The sequence below is a fragment of the Aquarana catesbeiana genome, linkage group LG13 (genome assembly GCF_042186555.1).
Source record: "Aquarana catesbeiana isolate 2022-GZ linkage group LG13, ASM4218655v1, whole genome shotgun sequence".
NCBI classification, from domain to species: Eukaryota; Metazoa; Chordata; class Amphibia; order Anura; family Ranidae; genus Aquarana; species Aquarana catesbeiana.
In genome coordinates this window covers 202872026-202886573 of record NC_133336.1, presented here as the reverse complement: position 1 = coordinate 202886573, position 14548 = coordinate 202872026, and the positions used below count along the sequence as shown (strand labels likewise).

The window sequence follows — 14548 nt, the reverse complement described above, 5'->3', positions numbered from 1 at the left end:
TAAGGTCCCATTGTCACCGGCCCACTAGGGCACGAAAAGTGCAGCTAAAACACCACTAAAGCACCGCAAAAATGACCAGCGATTTAGGGCTGTTTTATCGGCTCTGCAGTGTGAAAGGGGTCTTACTACACAAGTCACTGTATGGTGATTGGAGATGGAAGTAGTGGTGAATGGGTTGTAGGAAATCCACTTTTTCACATTTTTGAACTTTCTCTTGATGTTTGTAATTTTATAAGATAAATTTGTTGCTCTTCATATTTATGTATTTTTGTACATTATATGTTATATAGATTGAAGTAGCTGTGAATAGATTGGAGGAGATCTGCCCTTCCTCACATGTATGAAAGTGTATTTTTGTAGTGAATGTAATTGTTATATCTGATCCCTATTGGTGGAATTATCACATCTAGTATAATATGGAAAACTGCAGCACTAGTATATAACATTCACACAATATAAATGTAAAAATTTAACAATAAAAGTGGGACTCCTCATCACAAAACTCCCTATAAGTGTATATATAACAATGGTATGGAGACTATTTCACTGATAACTAATGAAGAGAATTTATAATCAACATATATTAAATGAGTGCAGCAATATTAGTACAACATTTTCAAAAATGTTCCAAATAAAGAATGTATAAATAAAATCTTCTCCACACCATGAGATCAAATCCTCCACCATGATGTTCTAAGAAAATCCCAAAGTACAATGGTGTCACTTTTAGTCAATGAAGTTTCCACAACATGAGTGAGACTTCTGTGACCACCAAACTGAATCTCCACAACTGAATCCAAGACTTGGACAAGGCAGAAGGTTGGAGGTGAAAGCCTAGAGGTCAGTGTGAGTGTGTATGGTCCAATCCCCATACAGGAATTATGAATGGATCACACCACCTCATCCACTTCTCATGTCACATTTAGTAATTGGGGTCCACAAAAAGAGAGATCATCCAATAGTGTAGATTATCGATCGTGTTTTATAAAGTGATCTAAAAATGATTCCAATAAAGAGAAATGAGTTCCATTCATGTAGAGAATAGTAACATTCATTCCTTGGGGAGAAATTCATTTTCTATTGGTAACAGTCTTCTCTTCTTCTACAGATTGTCCTCTAATCACCTGACAGACAGTTCCTGCCCCCACCTGGCATCTGGAATAAGAAATAACCAGACACTGAGGACACTGGACCTGTCTATGAACAATCTGGAGGGTCCTCATTTCAGAGATCTGATGGAAGCTCTGACAACAAGCCGGATAGAGAAATTACGGTGAGTATAACAGGACTGACTGAGACAATAATATTCTGGGACAGTTTTATATCTAAACCACATAAATAATATAGAAATATGAGAATGTCATCAAAATCCATCTTAAGACTCCATAAGGCTCCATGCACACTGGGCTTAAAAAATGTCAGTTCCCTTGCCAGAAAAAACTTTCATATAGAGAGTTTATTGTATAAAGTTTAGAAGAGTTTAGGAGAGTTTTGCATTTTTTTTCTGCCAGAAAGCTCCAATCAGAAACACGAACCAGAATGTTTTTTTTCCTGCCTCTAAACGTTGAGCTCAAAATATGTTTGTAATCGTCCCAATGTGTAAGGAGACATAGGAGAACATGAAGCTGCTTCTACAGGCAGAATACAAAACTCCTGTAGTAGCAGCAATGTATTAAACCAGTGTGCATGGAGCCTAAATATCCAATCCTGGACTGTTACACTATATTACCAAAAGTATTGGGACACCTGTCTTTACACACACATGAACTTTAATGACATCCCAGTCTTAGTCCGTAGGGTTCAATATGGAGTTGGCCCACCCTTTGCAGCTATAACAGCCTAATCTCTTCTGGGAAGACTGTCCACAAGGTTTAGGAGTGTGTCTAGAATGTTTGACCATTCTTCCAGAAGCACAATTTTGAGGTCAGGCACTGCTGTTGGACGAGAAGACCTGGCTCACAGTCTCCGCTCTAATTCATCTCAAAGGTGTCCTATCGAGTTGAGGCCAGGACTCTGTGCAGGCCAGTCAAGTTCCTCATCCATGTTTTTATGGACCTTGCTTTGTGCAGTGGTGCGCAGTCCTGTTGGAGCAGGAAAGGGCCATCCCCAAACTGTTCCCACAAAGTTGGGAGCATGAAATTGTCCAAAATGTCTTGGTATGCTGACGCCTTAAGAGTTCCCTTAACTGGAACTAAGGAGCCAAACCCAACCCCTGAAAAACACCCCCACACCATAATCCTCCCCCACACCATAATCCCCCCTCCACCAAATGGTTTTGACCAGTGCACAAAGCAAGGTCTATAAAGACATAGATGAGTGAGTTTGGGGTGGAGGAACTTGACTCCTGACCTCAACCAGATAGAACACCTTTGGTATTATTTAGAGTGGAGACTGCAAGCCAGGCCTTCTAATCCAACATGATCATTAGTATGATGCTTTTGACAGCCGATTCTGATTTTTTCATCCGACAAAAGCTGGATGTGCAGACTATAACATTTTTATCGTACGTGAACTCAGCATCTGATTTTTGTTTAGTCAGTACAGTTTTCACCCAAAATAAATTGTAAGAGTAAGACTATGCATGCTAAGAAACGAAAGAATACATACAAAACTATTCAACACATTAAATCACTTCTGATGTTGTATTCTGATGGGGTGTAAGTATGTTCTAAAAGCAAGTGAACCCTTGTATGATATCCTGCCTAGGATGTTCCTTCAAACCCATTAAGATCTGGAGACCATTCCGATGGAAATTATGACACACATACAAGGCATGCAATTCTCAGAATGATCTGCCGGTTTATTTCCGTGTTTCCACTTATATAACCAAAATGACATCACAACAAATGTCCAACCCTCTTATTAATATATGGTAAAGATACAGACATACAGAATGTTTCATCTAGCAAGCAAGAGTGGAAATTTACTGAGTATGTGTATAAAACAATATAACGCCCTATTTTCTCATATAGAAACCATCAACAGGAAAAGGCTAACAGGAAAGGACTTGCACGTCATTTAAAAGAAGTCAGGCCATTTACAAGAAATTGAAACTTAACTTTCCATAGACGTCACATATACATATTATTCTAAAATGGATACACATTTTTACAGGGGTGTATAGCTAAAATGGTGGACAGCAAGCTAAAATATCCTTACAATCCCCTCTTTGATCATATTTGTATGATCTCATCCTTGTCATTATGGTGCAATCAGTCTGTTTCTGGTAATACATACTACAAGTGTGAGCATTTCTAGTGGAATTTCCTAAGTTAAAACACCAAGTAGGATTATGGCTTCTACTAATAATGTGAAAGGTAATGGTATTATTTGTTCTTCTACTGATATTTATGAGATCAAGGGGAGTCTTTCCTTTAAAAAGGGGGGTGATATTCAAAAGCATGGCCATTAATGGTATCCTAACAGTGCTAGGGTGCAATTTGCTACAAATCCAACATTTCTGAAATCCTGATTTCTGAACATAGGCATATTTAAATTTTAGCAAAAGCATTTTATCAGCAAAATTATCCTCAATGTCTCTCTTGTTTCTAACTTGTATCACTGTAATGTTCTCCCGTGTATGTGTGTTCCCACAAATACTTTTAATGGCACCCAAGTCTTCAGGGTGGTAAATACAGTTAGTGATGATCCAAGTGGGCGGGAACACTATCAGCGTGATCAGGAACAGGAGGCAAAATGCTTTGCCAGGAGTCTGTGGTGAAATAAGCGAGGTCATCTTCTCTGGCCGGACCTGCTTTTCCAGGAACTCCTCCTTCATCTGCTTGGACTTCTGCTTGATGGCCTCCTGTGTTTAGGATCTCCTTCCTGCTCTTGGGGCTTTGAGCAACCTTTTCCACTCGGCTGACATGGATCCAGGACTGGCAGTTTTCCATTAGGATATGGCCTATGGGGTGGGGAAAGGTCTACCCATCAAAACTTCAAAAGATGAATACCCTGTTTTATTTCTGCCAGGACTGCTATGAGGACCTTTCTCCAGTTAGCAAAGGTTCCTCCTGTGGTCTTTCTTATCTTGCCTTTTATTGTTCTATTCATTCTTTCTCGGCTGACATGGATCCAGGACTGACAGTTTTCCATCAGGATAGCTGTTCTGGTCACTGCAACCGCTGTGGTAGGAGGTCCAAAGGGATACTCTTGCTTCTTATTTCTTTTCAGCTGTTGGACCACCACAGTGTCTCCCTCCTTGAAGAGGTGAGTAGCTTCCTGTGAAGAAAAAAGAGAGGTGCAAGCAACATTTCTTTGACTGTATCCAATATTTCAACCAGTTTTCTTACATATTCTTCCTGTATTAAGTCTAAATCTCCCTTTTCTATCATTAAAGGTGCTCTGGCCTATGGGGTGGGGAAAGGTCTACCCATCAAAACTTCAAAAGATGAATACCCTGCCTTATTTCTGCCAGGACTTCTATGAGGACCTTTCTCCAGTTGGCAAAGGTTCCTCCTGTGGCCTTTCTTATCTTGTCTTTTATTGTTCTATTCATTCTTTCTACTATTCCTGAATTTGGAGGGTGGTAGGGAATGTGAAACTTCCATTCTATCTTGAGAGTTTTTAACAAGTCCTGGCAGACCCTGGCTATAAAAGCTGGACCATTTGAGAACATGTCCACAATTATCAAAAGATATTCCTGTCTTTTGCCTAGTTTGGGCATGTGTGTGAGATCATCCGTGACTTATATACCCGCGTGGCCTATTCCGTGGTACTGTGAATGCACTTGCTGTTGGTATACATGGTTTCCCCTCTTTGCAGAGAAGTCCAGACCTTGGATCTCTCTACACACCCTTTCCATTCCAGTCCCTTAACTCATAAATTGATGCATAATCCTGGAGATCTGCAAGTGACTGTTCAAATGGGGATAGGTCAGGTATCAGCATAGCAATTTGGATGTCTGCTGTCTGTGAGATAGCAGCTTGTTTAGCAGCAAGGTCATCCAGACCTGCTCATTTCCCCTGGCTATCTCTCTCTGTTGGCCTGTGTGTGCTCTGCAGTGTACTATAGCCTAGAGCAAGAACCATCAACAAAAACATTCTGTTTGTCTGGTACAGTAGGTGACCGCGATATTGTGTCAATCTCGCCACATTTATTGGCGAGATTTGACACCTGCGAGCCCCATCGCGGGAGCCAGCACCGAGCTGGCTCGCTGATCGGGAAAGGAAAACTTTTCTTCCTTTCGCGATGAGCGACAGGCAGTGCTGACAGCTGTCTGGTATGAATCATGAGGGGGAACGCCGCGCCAAATTTTAAATGAAAAAAACACCGTAGGTTCCCCCCCCAGGGGCATACCAGGCCCTTAGGTCTGGTACGGATTGTAAGGGGAACCCTCTACGTTGAAAAATCAGCGTGGGGGTCCCCCCAAATCCATACCAGACCCTTATCCAAGCACACAGCCCAGCCAGTCAGGAAAGGGGGTGGGGATGAGTGAGCCCCCCCCTCCTGAGCCGTACCAGGCCGCATACCCTCAACATGGGGGGTGGGCACTTTGGGGGAGGGGGGCACCCTGCGGGACCCCCCACCCCAAAGCACCTTGTCCCCATGTTGATGAGGACAAGGGCCTCTTCCCGACAACCCTGGCCATTGGTTGTCGGGGTCTGCAGGCGCAGGGCTTATTGGAATCTGGGAGCCCCCTTTAATAAGGGGGCCCCCTAGATCCCGGCCCCCCACCCTATGTGAATGAGTATGGGGTACATGGTACCCCTACCCATTCACCTAGGGAAAAAAGTGTCAATAAAAAAAAAAAAAACACTACACAGGTTTTAAAAATAATTTATTGGGTAACTTTGGGGGTCTTCTTCCGACTTCAGGGGTCTTCTTCTGACTTCTGGGGTCTTCTGCCAACTTCGGGGGTCTCTCAGGCCTCTTCTCCCTCTCTCCGGTGTCATCTCTGCGCTCTCTGGTTCTTCTCCGGTGCCTTCTTCCTTCTGCCGGGCTCCTCTGCTATCTTCTGCTCTTTTGCCGCTCTTTTGCTAGCGGAGGAGCTCGGTCTTCTGTGCTGTCTTGTCCCCTCTTCTCTTCCAGAGATGTTGACACGATGCTCTCTCCTGCTGGAATGCTGTGTGCGAGCTGTGCAGCCATTTATATAGGTGATGACCCCACCCCCTTGTGATGTTACAGTCCCAGCATGCGCAGGGACTCTGGAGTCACGCCCCCTTATGACACCAGAGTCCCTAAACTACATAAATCAAATAATAATAATGGAGATATATTTCATCTCCTGGTTGTCTCTATATATCACCAATATCAGACAGTTCTCTAAAGCTGGATATAAAAATGTAAAAAATAAGATATCTGCACAAAAAACATGGACAACTTTGTGCAAATCTAATGAATGAAAACCAGCCGCCAGCAGGAAGTCTGATATAGAAGTACAAATAGTATAATATAATTCTATGTATAGAGCCCTACACTTAGTGATAAAATGTGTGATGAGATAAATGAGAAATCTGCAACCTACAATGTGTCCCAATACCAACACTTCTAATGTAGATGTGATAACTCCACCAATAGTGATCAATAATAAAAATTCACAGCTACTTCAGTCTGTATAACATGTAATGTGCAAAAATACAATATCACCCGAGGTATCCAGACAATGGCCGCAATCACATTACATAGAAAAGAAAAAGCCTCCGTGTCACTGCTTGGACTAGATCATACACGGCTGCCATCAAGAGTTCTGTGTATACTCGTGTATATGATAGAAGTGTACAATCTGTGATTCTATATGTATTTAAGGATTATAGGAAAAAAACGGAATTGCGCTAGAAAGGACTCGTGACCATGCGTATGATCAGCAATCCACAATATTCTTGAAATGTGTAAACAAATTAAGCACAAAATATAAAATAAATAATGAAGTGACAGTCCATCAAATGTACATTGCTTGATGTGAAATAATGACAATATTAGACAAAAGTCCATGTGCATAAAGTGAATATATATCACCCATGTGATAGATAAAAGTCCATGTGAACTATGATTCCTGTTAAGAATAGACAAGAGTCCTTGATCCTCTACCGTAGGTAAACAATGGCCGCTTACCAGAAACTCATGATCCCCCGCTACAGAGGATCAAAGAGAGCTGTTTAGAAGAATGGTAATCTGGATCACAACCATAAAGCCAGGAGCCTTGGAATATGACAACACATCAGAGACCTTGATAGTACAGTGAAGGAATTCCAAATGCTGGTAGTATAAAGTAAGCACCTAAAAATGTCTGGAGCGCCGGCCGGAAGCTCACAGACAACCCGTCCTACTGGTAACCACAGCAGCGATGAGAGGTGACGCGAACGCGTCGCTCCGCCCTATGCTGCGTTACGTAATAGAGTTATGTCATCCAGGGGCACGGGCGGTGCATTGCGTCACCTCCCTTTGTAGTACAACCACCTAACCAAGCCTCGCTCTGAACTCCATTGCATCTACATGCGCAATATGCCTAAGTCCAAAGCAATGAATGGCTTTGAGTGCACAGGTGCACCCACAGTAAGTAAGGATGCAATCCGTCAAACAGAGAGGATGGAGCCTTCCTAATAAAAAACAGACTGTGGGGTCACAGATCAAGGAAACATAAAAAATCCCAATAACATGGCAAAAAACGCCTACAACCAGGCCCTAAGTAAAATTGCACAAATCTGTGTCATTATATGAAAGACACACAAAACGGCAGCTGTTAAGTACCGATGGCCAACAAATATACCTAAGTAAAAAATAATTGTGAATAAATGGATAGACACATCCAAATTTATATACCTGCTAAGAGTTGCAGGGATAGAAATGGATGTGCTGGGGTCCGTAAGGAAAACAGACACCGACAGAGCCATAGATCTTGCAATCACGGCAACCGACATGGTCCATATTAAAACCGGAAGTGCTAAATAAAGGCACCAAGAGGACACATTCCTAAAGAGCAATGGCCATCCAGTGGCCATATTGATTATTGCAAGCAACTCAACAATCAGATCCAAAACCTATGGTAATGAGTAAGAGTTGCAAGCTAAAATAAATGAAAAAATGAAAGCGAGCTGTCATAATTGTTTGGAATGGAGACAAAGGATCAAAAATCTCCATGGGCATCAGAGTGTAGATGTCCAGAGGAGATTAATTCGTAATCATAATCTATGTGGGCATATCTGGGCCCAATGTCCGTGTACAAAAAGTGAAAAGGTGAAATTGAAATTAAAATTAAAAAACGGTTAATTGAAAAACATTAAAGGGGAAGAAAAAAATTACATAAATGTGTATATATATATATATATATACCCATAATGTATGCGGATAAGAAGCCAAATGCACCACAGAATTAGTGATGTGGGTCACCAACCGCCCCCACCCATTGGGTAAAAATAAATAAATAGTCCAGATGAATGGAAACTCAGAGCAAAAGCCTTCACAAAAAGTACCTCTAACAAATGCTCACTTCCAAAATAAATTTACAATACCTCTACGAAGCCCAATGGGGCCTATAAAAAGTGAAGCTGTCAAAAAAACTTCATAGAGATTGGGATAGCGGGGGCAGCAGGCTAACCCTAATCAGGCATTGTTAATGAAAGCATTCACGTCTGTGTCGATATTCATGCCAAATGGGGTGTAGGTTTTAAGTTTATGGATCCAGGACATCTCTTGCTTAGAGATCTCCCTGACCATCAAACTGCCTCGCCAGTGTGGTCTGTATTTGTCAATCCCCACATATAGTGTATTGGAGGGATCCCTTTTGTGTACCTGGTCATAATGTCTGGAGACTGGGTGTTTGTCATAGCCTCTCCTTATGTTCCCTATGTGTTCATTCAAACGAACACGTAATGCCCTTTTGGTCCTCCCCACATATTTTAGCCCACAAGGGCATTGTAGAAGATAGATCACCCCTTCGGAGGCGCATGTAATAAAGGGTTCGATCTCATACGAATGCAAGGTACTAGTAGATGTAAATGTAGTGATCCGCCTTCCCCTATTGGCATATAGAGAGCAGACTTGGCATTTCCCACATCTGTAATAGCCAGTAAGGTTCCGAAGGAAACATCTGTTCTCCCGTGGAGGGTCCTGAACGGAGGGGGCTATTTTACTCCCAAGGGAGGATGCTCCCTTAAACACAACTCTAGGTCTAGCTGGTAAGATAGTGCCAAGAACTTGGTCACTGCCCAACACATGCCAGTGTTTTTGTATCAGTTGTTTCATGCTGCGATGCTGTACCAAATAAGTGGTGATAAATGGCACAGCATCGGAAACATCAATCCTTTCTGGGGATGCGTCAGTCAAAAGTGAGGTTCTACCCCTATCTTGTGCCGTTTTGATGGCCAAAGACAGGGAAGCTTGATCATACCCCTTCTCAGTGAACCTATCCATAAGTATGGATGCCTGCTCATCGAAAGTTTGTATTCTTCACTATTTATGTGAGGAGCTAATTGGTCCCTAATGGTCTTAATCTCACCATCCAGAGGAGAGAGTTTATCGCTCTTCCTCTGGATGAGAAAGCATAAAAGACTGATACCAAGTCATTGAAGTATTTGAACCATCCTTCCAAGTCGGGAGCTGGCTGCCATAACCCCGGTATCCTCGTCTTCAGCAGGCAGTTTACTACAAGATAAAAGTGGTCTCTGTGTCGGATTCACCGTAAGATCACTTTTATCAGTGGCGGAGAGAGGGCCCCCGTCGCGATCCGGTGGCCTCCGCCGCTTACCAGAGCTGTCGGCAGCGGTGGAGGCGATCGCGTCCTGTCTCCTGTCAGGTATGGAGACGAGTGAGGGGAAGATGGCCCCCACCCGTCTCCACACAATTGCTGGGCAGAAGTGATGTCAAAATGTCACTTCCGCCCACAGCTCTTAAATGCACATTTTATTTAAATATTTTTTTATAATTACTATTTTTTTATTGCATTTTAGTCTAAATATGAGATGTGAGGTCTTTTTGACCCCACATCTCATATTTAAGAGGTCCTGACATGTTTTTTTCTATTACAACCGATGTGTTCATTCCTTGTAATGGGAATAAAAGTGATCTTTTTTTTAAAACAGTGTAAAAATAAAAAAAAGGTAAAATAAATAATAATAATAACATTTTAAAATGCGCCCCGTCCCGGCGAGCTCCCGTGCAGAAGTGAACTCATACGTGAGTAGCGCCCGCATATGAAAATGGTGTTCAAACCACACAATCGGTAGAGCGAGAGCAATAATTCTAGCCTTAGACCTGCTCTCTAACTTTAAACATGCAACCTGTAGAATTTTTTAACCATCACCTATGGAGATTTTTAAGGCTAAAAGTTTGTCGCCATTCCACGAGCAGGCGCAATTTTTAAGCGTGACATGTTGGGTATCAATTTACTCAGCGTAACATTATTTTTCACAATATTAAAAAAATTGGGCTAATTTTACTGTTCTCTTATATTTTTATTTAAAAAAGTGAATTTTTTCCAAAAAAGTGTGATTGCAAGACCGTTGCGCAAATATGGTTTGAAAAAAAGTATTGCAATGACCGCCATTTTATTCTCTAGGGTGTTCGAAAAAAACAACATATAATCTTTGGGGTTCTAAGTAATTTTCTAGCAAAAAACCTGTTTTAACCACTTCAATACCGGGCACTTTCGCCCCCTTCCTTCCCAGGCCAATTTTCAGCTTTCAGCGCTCTCACACTTTCAATGACAATTGCGCGGTCATGCTACACTGTACCCAAATTGAATTTTTATCATTTTGTTCGAACAAATAGAAGTTTTTTTTTTTAAAGATTTTATTTAGATTTTCAAAGCGTACAAACAATATACAGCAGTTTTTGTACAATATTTTACATAGTTAATGGAACTTGGGTACATATTCGTATTTACCTGAGGGATATACACTTATATACCAGGAAGGGATGGCTGGATAACAGATAACAAACAGATCATAACATTCCAATGTCGGATTAGTAATAGTAGATACCTGGATGAATCTGTTTATAGAAACCCTAACATTAGCTAGGTAATAACAGAAACGAAGGGAAATGTAACACAAAAAGAGGGGGTAGGGTAATAGGTAAAGCATAATGGGGGGGACTGCAAGGTTGAAACATAGAAAATTGTCCAGGTACATATTGCTAAAGCGGTTAGCTAGTGTTAATCTAATGTTGAAGATAATCTAAAGATATTTTAATAAGGGCAGAGTCAGTGATCTGTGTTAAGGACTTTAGGTGGAGGGTGCCCTTTGGGAGGTGGAGGTCGCACCTTTTGGGATTGGAGGATAAGAGTCGAAATATGAGAACGAAGATTGACTGAAGTTGGCTATTTCCTCCTGGGAGAGGGAGGAGAGCATGAAGGAATGCCATTTGGAGTAGAAGTTGGCTTTAGATTTTTCTTGTTCGAAATCCGTGTTTAGACGGTCTTTGATTAGGAGATGTAGAAGCTCTCGTTTGATGTGGGTGATGTTGGGGCTGAGAGGGGAGATCCAAAGTTTCAAAATGGTTCTTCTTGCAATTAGAAGACAAATCAGAGTCCATTCTTTGTGGGAGGAGGTGGCTTTTGAGATGCCCGTGTGACCTGTATTTAAGTGGTATGGGACCAGGGTAACAGTTTAGGATCCCAATGGGCAAAGATGAGGAGTAGCGGGTCCTTTGGTAATTTTAACAGGGTTACTTCAAAGATGTAGGATAATACTTGGTCCCAGAAGGTAGAAATGTAGGAGCAATTCCAGAAGCGATGAGTCAGAGATGGCTTCAGTAGATTACATAGAGGGCAAAAGGCTTTGCTCTGATCTGATTTTGAAGATAAGAAAGGCATGTAAGCTCTGTGAACTATTTTAAGTTGGGTTTCTCTCCAGATTTTGTTTGGTGTTAGCTTGTGCACGGTGTCGAGGCCTTGTAGAATTTTTTCCACTAGGTTCAGGTCGGGGAAGTCTTTGCGCCAATTTTTGACAGATGAGGATGAGAGGGGAAGAGAGGACTTGTGTAAAAGAGGTTTGTATATGTCTGAGATTTTGTGGGAGTCATCCAGGATCAATTGGTCTATGATGTTAGGCTGAAACCTTTGGCTATCTTCTTTACACGCGTCCTTTAAAAAGCTGATGCATTGACCATAGTGGAAAGCATGTGTTATGGGTAGAGAGAAGGTTTCTGCTATGTTGGCAAAGGGTAATGGCCATCCTGTCGTAATATTGCAGAGGGTGGAAAATTTTGTGAGGCCTTTTTGTTCCCAGATGGTGAAGGGTTTGTGTTCCAAACCTGGAGGGAAAACCAAATTCCCCTGAATTGGAAGGTGGCTTGACATGAAAGGAGAAACCTTGAGCAGCTTCCTGGCTTCTCTCCATGCTATTGCAGTATCTCTTAGTAGGAGATTATGTTGAAAAGGATGGGGAACTGACTTCCACCTGCAGTGTAGAAGCACCACTAATGAATACGGGTGAGCCATGTCAGATTCCAAAGAAAAATTGGAGTATCGGGAGGACTGTGTAATCCAATCTAGACTGGTTCTAAGCAGACATGCTAAATTATAGATTCTGATATGAGGGAGACTGGTGCCCCCTTCGCGCCCGGGAAGATATCGTTTTTTAAAAGCTATACGTGGTCTTTTGTTTTGCCATAGAAATTTTGATATTACTGAATTGAGAGATTTCACATCTTTGTGATGGAGAAGTAATGGTAAAGTTTGCAATGGGTATAATAACCTAGCAAAACTGACCTTTTTTTATCAAATGACATCTAGAGCGAGAGGGGCAGATTCATCCAGGTAGTTAATTCCTGAGTTATTTTTGAAAACAGAGGAGGGTAGTTGAGGTCGTAGAGTGAGGAGGGGAGTTTCCCTATTTTAATTCCCAAATATGTAATATATGAATTTGCCACAGGAAAGATAAAGTTCTGGGCCCAAGATGGTTTAGAGAGAGTGCCTATGGGGAGGATTTCGCTTTTGTTGTAGTTGATGCGGAGGCCTGAGCATAAACGGAATTTGTCGAAAACCTTTTTTATGGTGATCATATCTGATAGGGGGTCGGCTGAAAATATGAGAACGTCGTCCGCAAAAAGTGAGGTGCGTAAGTTGTGTGATCCAACTTTTATGCCGTGTAAGGGAGCTGTCAATGTTAGGTATCTGGAAAGTGGTTCTAGGGCGATATTGAAGAGGAGTGGGGATAGGTGGCAACCTTGGCGTGTACCCTTGTGAAGGCGGAATTCATCCGAGAGAAGGCCAGCTGCCACCAATCTTGCTTCCGGAGCGTTGTACATGGCGTTTATGAGATGGTGGAAGGGACCATTGAAGCCCATCGCTGACATGGTCATGGATAACCAGTCAAAGCTAACGTTATCGAAGGCTTTCTACGTGTCTAATGTGATAATGGCATGGTCTATGTTTGGGTATTGGTTAGCGTGCTCCAAGGCCAGCATGACTTTGCGGATGTTGAGGGTGGCTGTTCTGCCTTTTACAAAGCCAGATTGGGCGGGGTGTACCAAAGAAGGGATGATATCTGCTAGTCTAGTGGCTACAATCTTGGATAGAATTTTTACATCGAGATTAAGAAGTGAGATGGGTCTGTAGGAACCCGGGTCCTGGGGGTCTTTACCCTTCTTGGATAATAATTTAGTAATGGCCTGATTCCCCGACTGTAGATATGTACCCCCTGAACAAATACCATTGTATACTTGGAGAAGAGTAGGTTCTAAGAGGGTTTGTAAAGTTTTGTAGAATTCACTAGTGAATCCGTCAGGGCCAGGGGCCTTGGAGAGGGTTAGGTTACGGATGGTGGTAGATATTTCAGAGAGGCAGATAGGAGCATTAAGTGCCTCTAGTTGTGAAGGAGAAATTTTGGGCAGAATTATTTTCTCGAGGAAGGAGCAAGCTGTTTGTTTATCTATGGGATCTGGGGCATAGAGCGTAGAGTAGAATTTAAGCATTACCTTATTAATTTGTTGTGGAGAGGAGTGGAGGTTACCCTTGGCGTCTTTGAGCGATGTGATATGTGTCGGGCGGAATTGACCTTTGCAGAGTCTGGCTAGGAGTTTGCCTGCTTTATTCCCAAACGTGTGGTAGGTGGCGTCTAGATGGGCCTTTTTGGTGAGTTCAAGGGTGTTTGCCCAGGTTTCAAAGTCTCTTTTTGCTGCCTGCCATTCATTTCTGGTATCTGGGGAATCTTTAGTGTGTAAGGAGTGTTGTGCCTGGTGTAGGCGTGCGCTGGCTGCTTTATATTTAGTTAAGGTGTTACGTTTAAAAGAAGTGGCATAAGAAATGATTCGGCCTCTAAGGTATGCTTTGCCGGCGTCCCAGAAAAGGTTAGGGTCGTTCGGGTGAGGGGCGTTGGTCGAAGAGTATTCAGACCATGATTCGGACATGAACTGCTGGAAGTCTGTATTGTTTTGTAGGTAGGAGGGGAAAGGCCATATATTGGGGTGTGGGGGTAGATCTAGATTGTCGAGTGTTACCTCAATGGGGGCATGGTCAGAAATGATTATGTCGTGGATGTCAGCACTGTGGAGCATGGGGAGGAGGTTGTCAGAGCCAAAGAAGTAATCTATCCTTGTGAAGACATTGTGTGGGTTGGAGTAGATGGTAAATTCTCTGTCAGCTGGGTGAGAGAGGCGCCAAAGACCC

At 42.4% G+C, this 14548-nt stretch overlaps 2 protein-coding genes across 3 annotated transcripts in view; both read left to right on the top strand.

Moving 5' to 3' along the window:
- Window positions 1-14548, top strand: part of LOC141117699 (NACHT, LRR and PYD domains-containing protein 3-like) — a 2363088-nt gene that overhangs the window by 530228 nt on the left and 1818312 nt on the right. The gene's annotated exons all lie outside the window — the stretch shown is intronic.
- LOC141117702 (ribonuclease inhibitor-like) overlaps window positions 1-14548 on the top strand; it is a 151759-nt gene that overhangs the window by 48471 nt on the left and 88740 nt on the right. For both annotated transcript variants that reach the window (XM_073610700.1, XM_073610701.1), the window contains exon 4: window positions 1109-1273. In XM_073610700.1, coding sequence (XP_073466801.1) covers window positions 1109-1273 — 165 coding nt within the window. The remainder of the gene's footprint in view (window positions 1-1108; window positions 1274-14548) is intronic.